Source organism: Sparus aurata, chromosome 3, assembly GCF_900880675.1.
Source record: "Sparus aurata chromosome 3, fSpaAur1.1, whole genome shotgun sequence".
NCBI classification, from domain to species: domain Eukaryota; kingdom Metazoa; phylum Chordata; class Actinopteri; order Spariformes; family Sparidae; genus Sparus; species Sparus aurata.
This window is the reverse complement of record NC_044189.1, coordinates 21,518,670-21,535,014: the sequence shown is the minus strand read 5'-3', so window position 1 is coordinate 21,535,014 and position 16,345 is coordinate 21,518,670. Positions and strand designations below refer to the sequence as shown.

The 16,345-nt window shown below is 44.0% G+C and overlaps 1 protein-coding gene across 3 annotated transcripts in view; it reads right to left on the bottom strand.

Annotated features, from left to right (window-relative positions):
• Positions 1 to 410: 410 nt before the first annotated feature.
• The window catches only part of rims3 (regulating synaptic membrane exocytosis 3), a 38,741-nt gene continuing 22,806 nt past the window's right edge, over positions 411 to 16,345 (bottom strand). For all 3 annotated transcript variants that reach the window (XM_030412921.1, XM_030412923.1, XM_030412922.1), the window contains 5 exons: positions 8,549 to 8,690; positions 8,332 to 8,444; positions 7,737 to 7,838; positions 7,486 to 7,625; positions 411 to 7,400 (listed from right to left, as the gene is read on the bottom strand). In XM_030412921.1, coding sequence (XP_030268781.1) covers positions 7,188 to 7,400; positions 7,486 to 7,625; positions 7,737 to 7,838; positions 8,332 to 8,444; positions 8,549 to 8,690 — 710 coding nt within the window. In that variant the 3' untranslated portion in view covers positions 411 to 7,187. The remainder of the gene's footprint in view (positions 7,401 to 7,485; positions 7,626 to 7,736; positions 7,839 to 8,331; positions 8,445 to 8,548; positions 8,691 to 16,345) is intronic.

Here is a 16,345-nt window from a genome sequence, read left to right as displayed (position 1 = left end):
TTGTAGCATTTAATGTATGTTTTAAATGCTAAACACTGATTGGATCACTATGATGTCAGTGATATTATACATTTATATGTGGTTATTCTTTTTTTTAATTATTTTTAGGCAAGCTTTGATTCTAGATGTAGCCATAAATACCAAAAATTGCAAAATATACATATTTTAATTGTAATGTCCATTTTCAGAGCAGCTATATTAACTGTTAAAGTCAGTGAAACAACTCTGTGTAATCTTTCTTAGTGGTAAACAGAGAATTATCAGTTTCTCTCGATGCTTTATAGAAACTATCAGCTCACTGTGTTGTTGTTTTGGTCTGCAGCGTTTGCTCTGGTTCACTCTCACGACTATTTTTGCACAAAACAAACAACGGAGTTGGCATCAAAAGATGAAAACACACAGGACAGCTGTTTGTGATTCAAATAAACTTTATTGACTTTGCGTCCAGATGTCAAAGGGCATGCAAATACAGGCTTCTGAATCCGAAATTGTTTTTGTTTTTTTCCTCAGTTTGGTTCTATTTTCTTACAAAACTACGTGCACCTTAAGTAATCAATTCTGCAGCGTACAAACCACAAAAATACCAGTTTTACATTATCAAATACTGCACATAGAAAACATTTACAAAGCACAGGTATAAAATTACAGCTCCCTTTTTTTTCTTCTTTGCCATAAACTGCATCCTTCCCTCAGACCGTCTGCTATGCTTTGCCCTTTGAAACCTACTCTGTGAACACTCCTCGGTGGGAAAGGTTAAGGCCGGCGTAGAAAAGACAACCGCTCTTTTACCAACACCAGCAATCCAATTTAACTCGGCTGAACATTTTTGATGCTCCCATCCATCTTTGCATTTGATTCCGCGATGCTAACATCGTTAAATGTAATCAAATCACCCCACATTCGGCCATTAGCTCGGTTTGATTTAGTGCGGTTTGTGCTTTGCTGGGTTTGATAAAATGAAGGTTGTCTTGACAGCGGGGAGGGGAGCTACAGTGGATAGCTAAAAGGACAAAAAATGCCTACTTGGGAAACTCGTGCTGCGATTACAGACATGTATAGACGTGGATGAAGACGTACTGGCATATTCAGCAGTGGAAAACTCTCCCATCAGCTCAGGAATCATGTCTGTTTTTGTTCTCGTTGACAGCTGCTACATTGGCCAACAGGCATGTGGAGCACATGCTCCGTTAGAAAATAAAAGAGTCAAATAAGAAGTTAAAAAGATAGAAATTTGTTGCTCGTTGGGGCGATCATAAAATAGCAGTTCTTCACAATGCATCGCATGCTCTGCTGAGTCTACATCGCCTCTAGTGCTCGACAATGTGATCCGACTCGATATTCTACTCGTCATCATCAGCTGATCTGGATTCAGCCTGAGGTTTGCTACGACCCGAATGAGTGAGAACGAGGCCGAGGCCAGACGTGGAGAACAGCGGAGGCTACAGCCGGTGGTTATTGCCAGAAGAAGTTCAGAAAATGGAAGGCTAAAGTCCATGCTACGTTAAGATAAAGCATTGCTTTTTTCTTTTTTTTTTTTTTTGACAATTCATTTGCATTTCAATGAATTTTCTTTGATTTTCGTACTGGGTCTAATTGACATCTTCGTCACTCGTCAGCTGTCGCTAACATTATTATCATCATCATCATCAGTATCATACCATCATAAAGATTAAATACAAGAAAGTCATCGGAGTAACCATGCTGCAAACATTTCCTAGTTCAAAGTACAAAAAATCATAACAATCCCATCAGCTTGGTAGATTAATCAATTAGTTGGTCGCTGCAGGACAGGGGACTAGCGATCCGCTCTGTTCGACACCCATCGTGGCGATTCAAATAAATAAATATGCATTTCGCCAGACAGAGTTTCATGCTCGTTTTTCAAACCACAAGAGCTGCTCTTTCAAATGAACACACACAAAGAATAAGACAGATACCGAATACAGTACAGTAAAAGTAGTCGGGGGGGCGCCTGAACCAACGCAGGCGAGGTCCCTGGAAAGTCTTCAAAGAGACGGTATAGCAAACAAGATGACAAAAGAATTACACTCAGTTCTGGTGTAAGGATAAGAAATACATTCATAAAACTATACATATACACATATATAACTTCAGTACAATATTTCAAGCAAAATACATTTGTCAAAACTTTCAGTTGTGTGCTACAATAGTGAAGCAATGTCTCCTACACAAAAATAAGGCCATTGTAAACTGAACAAGCCCTCATTTTACGCAATAAATCTGAAGGCAGGTTTTTGCCCACACCTCCTCTCTGACTCTCTCTCTCTCTATCCTCCTCCTCATCCTCAGAATAAAACCTCTCTCCTTACAAAAATAAAATACATATTCAACGTAGCACTCAAGAGACAACTCGGGTTGATTGAGGACACATTATAAAAGTTCTGCGCAAAATAAAACGGATGCGGAGAACGCTCGATGTGGACTTTACGGGGAAGCGAGCGGGCAAGCGTGTATGGGTTTACATTCGAACCTCAGCCGAGCCGTGATGAGATGCTGATAGTACCTCCGTCTATCTGAAACACCAGCGCTACCTGCTCCGCGCTGTTCAGCCCAGTCGCGGGAGGGAAATGTCGGCTGTGTACGTTTCTGCAATCAAATTTCATTACAACATCTCTAAGCGTGAAACCGCTGGATGTTTTTCTTGTTTTAACATTTGTAGGAATGAAACCAGTGGATAATTTTAACAAGGGGCCGTTGGAGAAGGTGTTTTAAGATTTGTAAATGTGAAACCAGTGGATATTTTTTTAACGAGATGCCACTGTGAGAGACAATGAGTAAACATCTGCACGCGTGAAACCACTGCATAGTTTTAACATTTGCAAGCGCGTCTGACAGCGTTTCAACATCTGTAAGAATGAAACCACTGGATATTTTTACTTTTACAATAGATCACTGTGTTTTAACATTTCAAAGCATGACATCACTTGATGATTTTTCATTTAAACATGTATAGGTGTGTTTGAAAGCATTTTAACATATGTAAGAATGAAACCACTGGATATTTTTAATGGGATTCAAGAAGGCGTCGAAACATTTGCGAGCCTGAACCCACTGGATATTTTTTTATGGCAGATCACCGCATTTTAGTATTTGTAAATGATATATTTTTGACAAGACGACGGGACAATTTCCTGCCGTGTTTGTGGTGACCTAACCGGACCGGCGCTGTCACAACATGAAATTCAGAATTGAACATAAAGACGCATAAAACTGCAGCATAAGAAATGTAACGTTTGGTATGCAGAAATGTTCACTGCCAACATTCATTCTGGCGAAGGGTTTGTGTTTCCCATAAACTGCTCAGTGTGTAATCGACGCTTTGGTTAATCCAACATTTAGCTAATGTGCTTGAATGCATCTTGCGTCACATTTACAAAAAAAATCGAAGCATCTCTTAGCTTCCATAAACCGCTCAGACTCTCTGCTGTAACTCTGCCCTGCTACCCGTGAGCCTTTAACCTCCCTTTCAGCCTCCTTTCTCGACTGACTTACAGCAGTCGAAGTCTTTGTCCAAATAAATAATGACCGTGTGATGAGACAATGCATCTTAATTTGTGATACTACAGTACATTCTCTCTAATCTTCAGGACCGTAAAATGCTATGATGAGAGAAATGAGTGTTAATGCTCATATATGGAAACCCTGATCCTTAAATTCTCCTCACCACGCTCAACAACTTGAGTTTACAGGTGGCTCCTTTAAAAAATATCTACACATTTAGACCTCTGACTCACACCTTGCCACTCAGTTTTATCACACAGCACAATAAAGACAACACGACCCTCACAACACTTTGAGGAAAGGCAATGTCGCAACTTTCCCTTTTGGTTGCAGGAATCAAAATTTGGCTAACGCTCTCAATAGGAATCACTTGAATCGTACATCTCTTTGCTTTGTCTCTCCCTCTGCTTTCAGTCAGTAGTACTGTTAATTTCTGGGGCTACTCAATATACAGCAAAGGGCGACACACACGGGTCTCATATAAGCTCATGGTAAAATATTAACAGCATTTTTCTAAGAGTTTACCAAGGATTAAACATTGAGCAGGGATGTTAAATAAGTCTATTTCTATATTTTTTTTTTTTTGTTTTCTGTTCTCTCCTCTTGTCAAACAAGCTTTTTTTTGTCCTCACAAAAGGCGCGCTGAAGAGAACGTGTGCAAATACCAAGAGTATAAGTCCTTATTTTTACATCATGCCAGCTGTCCACAAAAATAGAAACAAATCAATAAGGTACATAAAATTAATCAATATACATGAGCATCACTGTAACAGACCCACCAAGGATATAGCTCCAAAACGTACAAAGAAATTGGAACCAGGACCATGACTGGTTCATCTAAAAAGGTTGTATACATGATGGGAGGGTCAAAAGTGACCGTCATCTTAATCTTAAAAAAAATTCAAGAATGCCAGAGATCCCTTTATCCAAAGTTCAAAAGAGCGTTGAAATGTGAACTCTGTTGGTCTGAGGTGCTGAGAGGATGAAGTGTCATGGAGTTTCCCTTTTTGCAGAAAGATGAAGAGAGGAACGAGCGAAACGGTCCTCAGCAGACGATCGAACATGTGGCGGCGATAAAACGTAACGTGAGCTCATAAAACACGCACAAGCTTTTAAGAGCCTATAGCTCCAGACAATCAGGTAACAGGAGTGGAGTACGACAGTCTTCAGATGTCTTCATCGATACACAAGGTTGGTGTTGGTCTCAGAACAGACGGGTTCAAAGCACGCTCCATAGAGGGAAAATATAGTTTCATCTTAAAGAAAACAGTAAACACCATTAGCTTAGTTTGCTCTGCCACTCCTCTGCTATCAGTGAACCATTGCACATTGTACTTGAACAGCCGACAGGTCAGTCTTACGTAAAACGCTTCAAATAGAAAGCGCGAGGTGGCAGTTCTGTAAAAAATAGACACAAAAAGCATCTGTTCTTGTTTTAAAGGTGCACTTGGTAAGAATTTGAGATTAAACCATTCAGTGATTTGCCTAAATTATCGACAGAATGCGAAGAAATAACTTTTTTTTTTCAAGTTGTGTCCAAGAGGTCTGTGCACGTGTTGTGTTGCATGCTAACTAGCTAGCCCCTGGACACTTTCTTCAAGAAGTAAACAACACCAGAACTCCCCCGGTGCTCCAAGCTCCCTGTCCGGGCAGAGGCAGCATATAGGTGTGCTAGGTGCATGGCTAACTGAGCTAAGCAGCTTACAGCAGCTACCGTTAACAGCAGTTAGCAGCAGTTAGCATTTGTTCTGGTCATATGCTTGATGTTTGTTTGGAGGATGAATTTGAAATACTTGCAAAAGTAAATAAGTATTTTCTATCATTAAAGACATACAGATTTAAATGTACTTACTTGTGCACGTGTATGCTGCAGAAGATTTAAGTTTTTTGTATGTAAATAATTTTCTCAGACTTCAGTGGCAGAACCGACCTGTTTGGACTGTCCTAGTGAGCCCTCACGCTGACATTCAAAATACACTCGAGTTACATTTCCATGCTGGAATTCCATTAAAAGATTCAGAGGCGCACACTGCAGTGTGTGTGACCCAATAACATAAAACTAGATAAGTAAACAGGTGTTCAACCGTGTTCAAACATAATACATATTTTTACAGTAAAGTGCCATCTTCATTACAAACAACCTGACAGGAAATATGAAGAGTGACATATTGCACCTGAAACAAGTCAAATGACCACATACGGCAGGGTCACAATCACCCTGCTCGCAAAGAAACACTGGCGTAAAATAGTCAGATATCAAAAAGAAAAGCTCGTCTCGAATCAAATACATGTTTTACACATTTACAACAGGTTTGGATACAGTCGGTGTGACAGAGGAGACGAGTGGAGGGCTGAAGGTTGTAGTCGGCGAGAAAAGACAGAGGCACGCTTACCTCCTTCATCAATCTCGTAAGAAGTGTGAAAAAAAGATGACATCACGACAGGGAAAATCAACAGGAAGTTCAACAAAGTCTAGGTGCTGGTATAGAGTACACAGAGAAGAGAATGTGGCACCCCCTGGATGTGGAACACAAGAACCCCAGACAGGAGCTGGACACATTTCCAACAATGCCTTCGTGCTGAGCGCCCTGTGTGCTACAACGGTCCTGTAGACTCTGAAGACGAAGGCGGGATCAGAAATGTGTTTTCTGGGTAACGCTGGCAGACTAATTCACTCTCTTCTTCTGCAGATGGCGGTGGTAGCGCTCTCCCTGTCCCTCTCCTCCCTCCCTCGCTCAGTGCAGTGCTCTTTTTAATCGGATTGCAAAATAAAGCGCCACTATACTCCCGGTACATCGGTCAAGCTAAATGAAAAAGATCGAAGCGCTTTAAAATGTCTCTACGAGGGGTTGCAAGCAAACATGCAGAATGCAGCCGATACATACATAAACACAAATAAGTCTTTATCTATCTATTTATATATATACGTATATCTATATATAAACTCTGCCCTGTGAAAATTATAGAATAGCAGTGTTGCTACCTCACATAATAGCCATTATGTGAATGTCCAAGCCTGTTGCCCAGGTGTGTCTATGTGTTTGGCCTACCGTTCTCAGCCCGTGTGTGTAGAGTGTGTCTTCTTTTTTTGCATTACATCTAAGTCATTGACTCTGCTACATATCCATACTTTATATTGTATACTACTTCACCTACTACTTATAGTAATAATAACAACAATAACAATTGCTTTGGTTTTTAAAAAATAAAGTTTTTTTTCTTAGTTTGGCATAGAGAGTTTAGAAACTGGCATCAGGATGAACCCTGGGATGAGTGGTGCCACGGAGATCTGGTGCTTTGGAATGCAGAATATGGCACCCGGCGGGTCGTGTCGGAATGGGAGGGTGAGAAATGTGACGTGCTCCGGTAAAGTTATGTTTGTACTTCAAGCTGAGATCGCTTAACGTCTCCTCGACTAAAAATCAGTGGGTGAGAATATGGACGTTGTAAAATAATGTCCGGTAAAAGGATGTGTGTCGTCATGTGGATGAGATTCTTCCTGCACAGATGCACATGTAGGTATATATATATATGTGTGTGTGTGCATGTGTGTGTGTGTCTACCTGTCCTGCACTTCAAATACAGTCGTTGTGTATATACAGTACGTGTGTCCATATCTGCATGACTCTGCCTGTGCCTGCGCATGTGGGTGTCTGCCCGGGTGTCTAGGTGCACGAGGGGCTGGTGGCGCTCTCCAGGGAGGACTGGGAGAGGCGTCTGGTGAGGGGTCCGATGCTGGGATCTGCCAGGGAGGAGGTAGGGAACAGCTTGTACCAGCCGCTGACTGTGGCAGACAGGTCCAAGTCCTCCAGGAGGATCTGGGCCATTCCCATGAAGCACTTGTGGTCCATACGCCCGTAATCCCCCCACACTATTACCTAGAGAAAAGAGGAGGATGCAATCCTAAATGCAATCAGTGGATCAGCATCTGTGTGTCAGCAGGAATAAATATGGATCCCGTACCTGTAGGACTTTGCCCTGAGGACTCTCGTCAAACAACAGAGCCTGCTGGTAGGTGGGGTCCAGATTCCTCTTCACTACTTTGGTTTTCTTCTTGGCCAAGCACAGGCCATTCTCCAGCACATACACCTTCACGTAGGTCGCTGCAGGGAAAAAAACACAACACAGTGAAACTCCGACACTGAAACTCGGATCCGACAAATGAGCAAAGCGAAGAGGCTTTTATTGCAGGAGGTGAAGTCCGTACACAGTACCTGGTATGTTCTTGGAGCCCGGTTTGGGGGTCAACCCTCTGGCCTGGTTGACCTCCACCTCCAGCTGCCCTCCTCTGTCCACCATGCCCACATGGACATCCCCTGTAGAGGGAAAGACAACACCGTCTCTAACGGTCCAATAATCTGCTGTGAGCGCGTCTCTCTGAGGCTGCAGTGGCAGATATCTGACTGCAGAGGGCGACGCAGAGCTGTGAGTCTGCTGCTCCTCACAGCCAGGTGCTGTGGACCACAGCTCTCTGCTCTGTTGTTTTTCACAGGCAATGACCTTTGCATGAAAGATTCATACCTCATGCAAGAATAACTTCCCCCGTGCTGAGTGACTACACGAGTATTGTGAAGTATTTTTAGATGCGGCTGTGCACTAAACAGTTTGTAAGTTGCTTTAATATCGCCGTCATCCTGCTGTACAACAGCTCATATAGTTTTGTGTTACAGCTTTGAATATCTCTGATTGTCTGGCTGCTTCTCACATGTGAATCTCATGTAATCTTAGAGCGACTCAAACACTGCTGGGTGAGAACGAGATGAACTGAAGAGGAGAAAATGGCGTTGTTGGTCTTCATTCTTGACTTACCCATGGAGGGTGTAGCTAGTGTTTGCCGGCCTACGATCTGAGCGGGGCCTAGTCCGTCCAGGAAGTCGCTGAACTGGCTCTCAGGACCGAGGCGTGTTGTAGGGAAGACAAACCTGAGAGAGAGAGAGAGAGAGAGAGAGAGAGAGCAGAATGATGATGGATGCGTGGTTATCATGTATGCACAGTCGGGTGGAGGTCCAGCGGGTTGGACACTCACGTTCCATCGGAGCTGTTGGAGTTGGTGCTGCCGTCGGTCGAGTCCTTGCTGCCCTGCCGTGTCACCCGGTTCCTCATCTCCACCGCGATGCCAGTCTCCGTGCTCCGTCTGATGGTGCTGCGAAGCTTCTTCGTCCCGCCGTCTGAGAAGCACAAAGGTCACCCCTTATTTCAGCGGGATAATCCACTGAGCATGATAATCAGAGGGACTCGTAGAGCTGCCTGATAAGGATGTCAGGTATTACACAGCAGCAGCACCTGCATGATAAGCCTTTTGTTGAGATTCGGGCGGAAACGCAGTTGGTGTCGTGAAAAGATCTGACGCCCTACATATCTCAGTCTGCAGACGCTAAATTAAGAGGAAGCGTTTCTTTCCTTCAGGTGAAGCTTCCTTTGTTACAGCTCTTTGATGTTTCTGTCAAGGCTGTACAGGAAATATCCACAATGTGTGCTTTTTTTTTTTGATAAATTCAGCTGGGCCCATTTCGCCACTATTTATTTTGAAGCAAGTTCACTCAGGCGAGAAGGCAATCTCACCTAATTTCCACTGAGACGTCCCCGCGCTATTGGAAAATCTCTCCACTTCGCAGGGTTTACTACGGCCCATTTTAAACACAATGGCTCTTGTGAGTAGGGGGGCAATAAGCTTTAAAGGGGCGACTCCTGAATCCTGCAAGGTGGAAACACACACAAATTGGCAGCTTGAGGAATGTGGCGAGTGGCGGCGGGTTGGAGAGGAAGTCAGGGAGGCTGAGCTGAGGGGGGAGGTAAGGTATTTAGGCTTTGCAGCTCTGCTGACGCTGGGAGAACGGAAGCGAGCCGGAGAGCTGCTAACCCCAGAAGAAGCTTTCAGGGCATCATCCCCTGTAATGACACACTGTATCTCTGTGTGGCTCGACATGCTGAGTTCAAAGTCGCAGAGCACAGTCGGAGTGAGTCATGTGAGGCAGACAAACCCTTCCTTCATCGTTTTCTATCGCTCCCGTCGTTGTCCTCGCTATCTTTCTCGCAACATTACACAAAGTTCCAAGGGGTCAGAAGAGGCGACGCAGGCTCTCCACAAACATGGAAGACAAACTGAATAATATACCTCCTTCATTTTCATTTTATTTCAACTGAATAAACAAAATGACCAGAGAGGACAACACAACATGTTCCTGTTTCACTTTGTGTATATATATTTGTTTTACCTTGTTTATATCTACCTTTCTGCAGGCTGACCTTATTTTCCTCCGACAGCAGCTTGTTTATCCAGGCACATTTTTCCGAGTTTGTATTACTACCACATTAAGGTCTGAGTTTAAATTACTTCTCCGCAACTTCTGGCCCTTTAAACACTGAGAGTTTGAGGCTGGTAGACGAGTGGAAGAAGGTGTAAAAGGAGCGAGACAAAAAGAGACACCTCCGTTCTCCCTGGGCTCCACACCTATAAACAATAAAGCAATAAAAGAAGCCATTCAGCAGAAGGATCCACGGAGACATGTGCACACATTCGCTGACAAACGCCACGCTGACACTAGACAGCACTACCGTCTGTACATTCACACCTCCGTGCAACACTTACTAACGCACTGTGACTGCACGTGAGGGCGACAGTTTAGTCGGGTTGGGAGGATGAAAGAGCTGCTGTGAGCCGTTGTGTCGGCAAAGCTTGCTTTATAAAGACCTCGACAAAGCCTCATTTCTTGGACTTCTCTTTGACGGTGGCTTTCTAGGCGGGCAGATATGCTTTTTTAAATCCTGCTGCAGGGGTTTAAATTCTTAGAAATTTCTTAAGTTTTCCCCTTCAGCTAGTTAATTTGGAGGTGAATCACTGCATAGCAGGTCAAAGGGAACAAACTGATTCGCTTCCTGTTTCAGAACGGCGTCTATGCGGCTCGTTATGAGTGCAGCTGCTGTAGGAACTCGTACATCCCCCCTCTATAGGAGCACATGTAGTGGAATGGTGCAGTGAAGTCACCAAAGGAGACTTTTAACACTCATGGCTGCCAGTTAAGCGCACACGCAGGAAGGTACAGCCGTCCCACTTCATTAGCCTGAGCAGCTCCGAGCTCATTAAGCGTCCTCGCCGCACCCATCCTCGTCGCCATGACAACCGCAGACACCCTGCATCATCACCATCACTATGGAGATAAACAGACAGCAAACACAGCCACATGATGAGACTTCGGGGGGCTGAGACGAGGAGATTTAATAAGGGGAGAGAGAAGTGAGAGGACAAGAGTCGAGAGCGAGTGTCGAGGAGAAACGGGTGAGGAGGAAGACGAGAATGATGGGGTCCCACGGGTGTCGGAGATGAAGAGAGGGGTGCTGCCTTCTGCTGCCTTCTATTTATAATCCTGCAGTCAAGAATATTTCCAACAGACAGGGAGAGAGGAAGAGTGTGTGTGGCATGTGTGTGTGCGTGTGTGCTTGCAGCATCACTCCCAGACAAACTCCATGGACTCCTGCTGCCATGACAACCCCCGCCCTCGGATCTGGACCCAGACAATGCCACCTGAGACAACTGGCGCCATTGCGACAGGCTCATCCTCCATCACTTTTTTTTTTTTTTTTTTAATGAATCCATTGAGGTAGCATTTCACAGAAACTCCTGCGCTCTGGGCTGAAACAAAAGGAACAGCAGCATCACTGCAACAGTAACCCGAACGCCACCTCGTCCTTAATTGATGAATATGCGTGCAGGCATGTAAAAGTCAAGCAAGACCAGCTTTAATACAGATGCTGCCACCGTATATTTCATCCCATTTAACTCTGAACTCATAACATAATCTTGGCACTCACTCAGGGAATATCTTCCAGTAATCAGAATTTAACCAGAGTGCTAATTATACGTGGAGTTATCTGCAAAAGGCCTTAAAGGTGATAGCAAACTGTGGCTGGGGTTAGCTCGTTAGCATGATTAGCCGTGCATCTAGTGGTCCAGACTGGGAGTGTCGTCGTTTCCACCACTAGCAAAGAAATGTTTGACCTGGTCGGGCTGCTTCTAGCTGGTTAGCATGCTAACTTCACTCAATTTAGTTGATTATTCTAGCTCATGTTCGAATGTTTTCAAGTAAGATTCTTAAATATTGCACTTTTAAAGGTCCCATAACTTTAGCGTTCCATGTCTTAATGATCGTAAAGCAGGTATATAGGTGCGATATAAATGTCTCTCTGCGTGTGGACACTGTGCCGACTGGCGTGGAAAGACGGTGGGCGGTGCCTATTCAGGCGTGTGAGGGCTGACCAATCAGAGCAGACTGGGCTTTTCAGGAAGGAGTCTGAAGTGGAGCGTTCAGACAGAGAGTGAATTGAGGTGCTGCAGAAATGGACATTATAAGAAAGACATTTCTTTGAAGATTAAATCATGTAAACTTAACAATTCTGTCATTTTATCTGTTTATAATTATTATAGATTTTATCTTTTATTTGTACCATTTACAACACAGAACATATATTATCCCATATTCAACTTTTAGCTATCACACATGGCTGCACAACTAAGTGAAACAATATTGAAAAAGGCAATTTGGCCAAAGGCAACATCCAAACTGCAGCAGCTGCAACTTTTTTAATAAAAGTAAAATGTAAAAACAGCATTATAATGAAGTACTGTAGCGCTGCAGAGATGTAGAGTCCTACAAATCTTGTTCTCCAGATGTTTTTCTGGTGTTGTTCTACATCTTGACTTACTATAAATGAGGATGTCTCCCCAATGGTCTCACAAGGTAAAAATAAAGCTTGTTAAAAAGACAAAGTTTGTGTTAAAATCATAACTGAACAATCAGGTTACGAGTTTGTCTGTAATGATGATGAATCTGTCAGAACAAGACATGAGTACATACACCCAAGTGGAGCATCTCCACCGTACGCCCATCTTTGGACGATCAAGTAGCCACCCATTTAACTTCACAGGCGTACTTGTTACTCAATTGACAGGCGGCCCCTCCCCTCCCATCATAACATCCCCCCACCATCCCCCCGTGGTGTGAAGAAGTGATCTCTTCCTTCCTTTCGAATCCCCTCCTCCTCGTCTGCGCTTTCCCTCCATTCGTTTCCATGGCAATGCCGTCTGCATTGCACCAAGAGCCCCGGCCGGCGTGTTCGCTCATAAGCCTTTTCCCTCTCTCTCTCTCTCTCTCTTCCTCTCTCTGTGTGTCGTTCTTCGCTCGTATTGTCCTCTCCACGAGTCTCACCCCTTAATCTGACACCACTTCTCTCCTCCGTCTTTAAATCGTATCTCCAAACACTTTCCTTTCTTTTTTTCATCGCAGCTCTTTGTTTCCCTGCTGTCTTTTTTTTCCACGTACGCACTGATTCCTTCATTACACTGGCTTCATCAAATCACTCACACGCTCCTTCTCTGGTAGTTCCCCCAGTTTGTTTGGGTTTTTTTTGGCCTGTGTCCATCTCTATCACACAACTCTTATCTCTGCTGCCGTTCCATCCACTCTCAATTATTTAGAGCATTTTCTCCTCCAGCTCTGCTGAACTTACTTTGTTACACAGCGTTAACATCAAATGCACACACATCCTGGAGGAGGTAATTAGAGGTAGTCGCACATGTACACTGTTTGAGCAGCTAGGATGACAACATTACATAAGCTGTTGTGCTTTACCATGTTAGAGAGGGTTCTTTGTGTGCTGTTAAAAGTGTCTCCACTCGGCTCCACTGTGACGAGCAACACTCCGTCCCTGAAGGCACCGTGCAGCCTGGGAGAGCAATCACCCTCAAAACTTTCTTAGCGTGCGTACGAACCGAGGTATCAGTCAAAGCTACTAATGCAAGCCGTGTTTGACAGTCACGATAGGGCGAGATCGAGTCACGGCGAAGAAGATTAAGACGGGAAAAACCGGCGGGGATGGATCGTACTTATAGTTTCGGTGGAGAGAATTAATAGCAGAGGGGGAAATAGAGAAAGGTGGGATTACTGAAAACGCCAACAATGCAGAAAAAGGGCACTAACGCAAAAACACACAGTATATAGCTTCTGTGTGTGTGTGTGTGTGTGTGTGTGTGTGTGTGCTCAGCAGATCATTAAAGCTGCTCTGACATTTGGAGAGAGCACTGATGAAGCCTTTCTCATTATATGCTGTAATATAGAATGCTGTTTTTAGACTCCCCGGCCGCGCCGACATGCCTATTGGATGCACCGCTGACGGCAACGCTCATGCATAGCAACCGTAACCAGGCATGAGCGCTGGAGATGAAAGATCTGTTTTGGTGTCTATACCGATGGACCCTTTCTAAATTTGGAAGAAAGGAAGACTTGAGGAAGAAGCTAAAGTAAGAAGAGCGGCTGTATTTACCAATCCGTGATTCAGAGATGTGTTTATGTGTCATACAGTTATATAAGATCACAGCCGGTGAGCCAGAGGATGACACAGGATATATATAGTTTATATTATATATAATACAAACTTCATGTAACTTGTTCTTTCAGGGAATTTCAACTTTATTCTCTATCCTGCCTGTTAAATATGTAGATGGAGGATAATGGTTTCATCCTGCAGGATGTTCATGCGGGGAAATCAGCCGCCTTCTTGTTTCACTGCGTTGCTCAAAGGCACATCAACACAAAGTATCCTCCAGTGTGTTATCTCTGTCAAGTCTTAATAGGGATAACGGGATCCTACGTCAACACACTTTAACACACATATAACACACTCTGCCAAAGTTACGTTGTGGTTGTTTTATGTGATGTGGGTTAGAAAAAGAAAAATGAAAGCAGCTTATCGCGTCCCCGCATCAGTGCTTGCTGTCAGGTGACGACCGCTAACTGCTGTAGTTACTATTAAAGCTGAGTGGATGGAAACCACTGCTATGTCTATGTGCTAGTGACTGCAGAGGGTTAGCTTAGCTTAGCATAAGAGCTGGAAACGAGGGGAAACATCTAGCCAGGTACGGGATCGATAACGATGTCCTCGTTTAACTCTGCAAGAAAGTCATTAAACATAACTCCCTCGTATCTCTAAGTGTGTCTCTTTAGTTTTATTGTGTGTGTGTGTGTGTGTGTGTGTGTGTGTGTGTGTGTGTGTGTGTGTGTGTGTGCTCTTCCTAAAACATTGTTCTTTACAATTCAACCATTTATGAGACACCGCCAGCCGGTCCACTTCTCTAAGCCAGTCGTTTAAACTCTAGCAGCGCGTGTAAAAGCAAATAAATGTGCCAAAGAGTTAAGTGTAGCTTACTTAGTGTTTAATGATAACACATGAGCCATAAACAAAACTAATCTCCTGTTTTGTCGTTGCGTGCGAGGGAGTGGACGTCTACAGCGAGCTACATCGGAAATGATTTCCTCAAATGTGAAACCTCCATGTATGGCAGGATGTCTGTCAGTGAGTTAATATGCCACGCGCTACTGTCTAATGACAATTAATTACTATGAGGAAAGGAGTAATCTAATTCAGATGTAATTTCCTTCTCGATTACTCAACTGTTGATGGGCAAACAATGCAAGATGGCAGACCAGCGTACGGGGAGAAACATTTCATGAAACCTTGACATAAAGCACGTTAAACACTGGACAGAACATACACACCAGCGAAGAGAGAACACAGTCATGTCTGGTTCGCTGCAGAGAAACTGCTCACCAGAATAAATGTGCTGTCTGACTTAAAAGCAAAAAAACATATTAAGTCTCAAAACCAAACAGAATCTCTGAGTCGATGTTTCCTGCAGTGCAGCAGCAGCCTCCCTGTGCCATGACACAGATTTAGAAATCAAACATAAGTGTGTGTGTGTGTGTGTGTGTGTGTGTGTGTGTGTGTGTGTGTGTGTGTGTGTGTGTGTGCGTTGTTCCTCTGCGCCAGTAGCTGCTCTCCAGTCCACCTTATTCTTTCCCGGCAGCAGGCTGCTGTGTTTTCTGTGTAATTGTCTGTTTACAGCTCTCCATGCCGAGAGGAGTGGTAATGACACCCTGATTATAGGTATTTTGCACACCGATATTAATACTCACACACACACACACACACACACAACATGGTGACTCACCATACACACTCTTGAGCTCAGTGTCACTTGACTGCCATGTAAAAGCTTGCTGCTGTGCCACTCTGAGTGCTCTTGCTCACGGTTGCTGAATCTGAGAGCTCGTACGCTGTTATTGTGGGTCGCCACATCGTCTAAAAGCCCCCAACATATATGAACAACACCTCAGCTGGTTAGCTGTGAGCGACGTGGTGTGTGAGAGAATATATATCCCATGATTTCCAACAACAAACCACTGAACTGAACTGAACTGAGTGGAGCTGCATTTTTGTTAAGGGAACAGTCTGACGTGTGGGAAATACACCTGCACGATATGTTACACCGCTTACAAATTGCAATAACTTCCTCCATTGTGGACATTCTGAAGCCCTCAAATCCATCAAAGGTCAGCTTATTAAGTATTAAAAAATGCAGGATTACTTTACCTCTTTGTAAATCTACTCTATGCTGCCACTCCTTGGAGCCCATTGGCTACCAGCTGATGGTGATTAAGCCTTATGGCGGCAACAGACAATTTTTCTGTGCTTACGAATATCTAGAATATCTAGTGCGGTTGTAGTCGGCAAACGTACAGATATTCTAGATCGTTATTTCTAGGGCTGTAATCTCCCAGTCGACTGGTCGATTTATTGGTCGATACGTTCTGGCTCGACCAAAATTCTGATTGGTGGATTTTTGCCGTGTTAATTACATGCTGCTGTGGCAGCGCGTAAACACGAAGCAGGTCCTCTCCATCCCAATGCTGTGTGTCCTGCATATGGCATTTGACGCCATCAGGAGGAAAGTACCGAGTGCTAATGGGGGTGTTTTCAGAACACCCCCCTT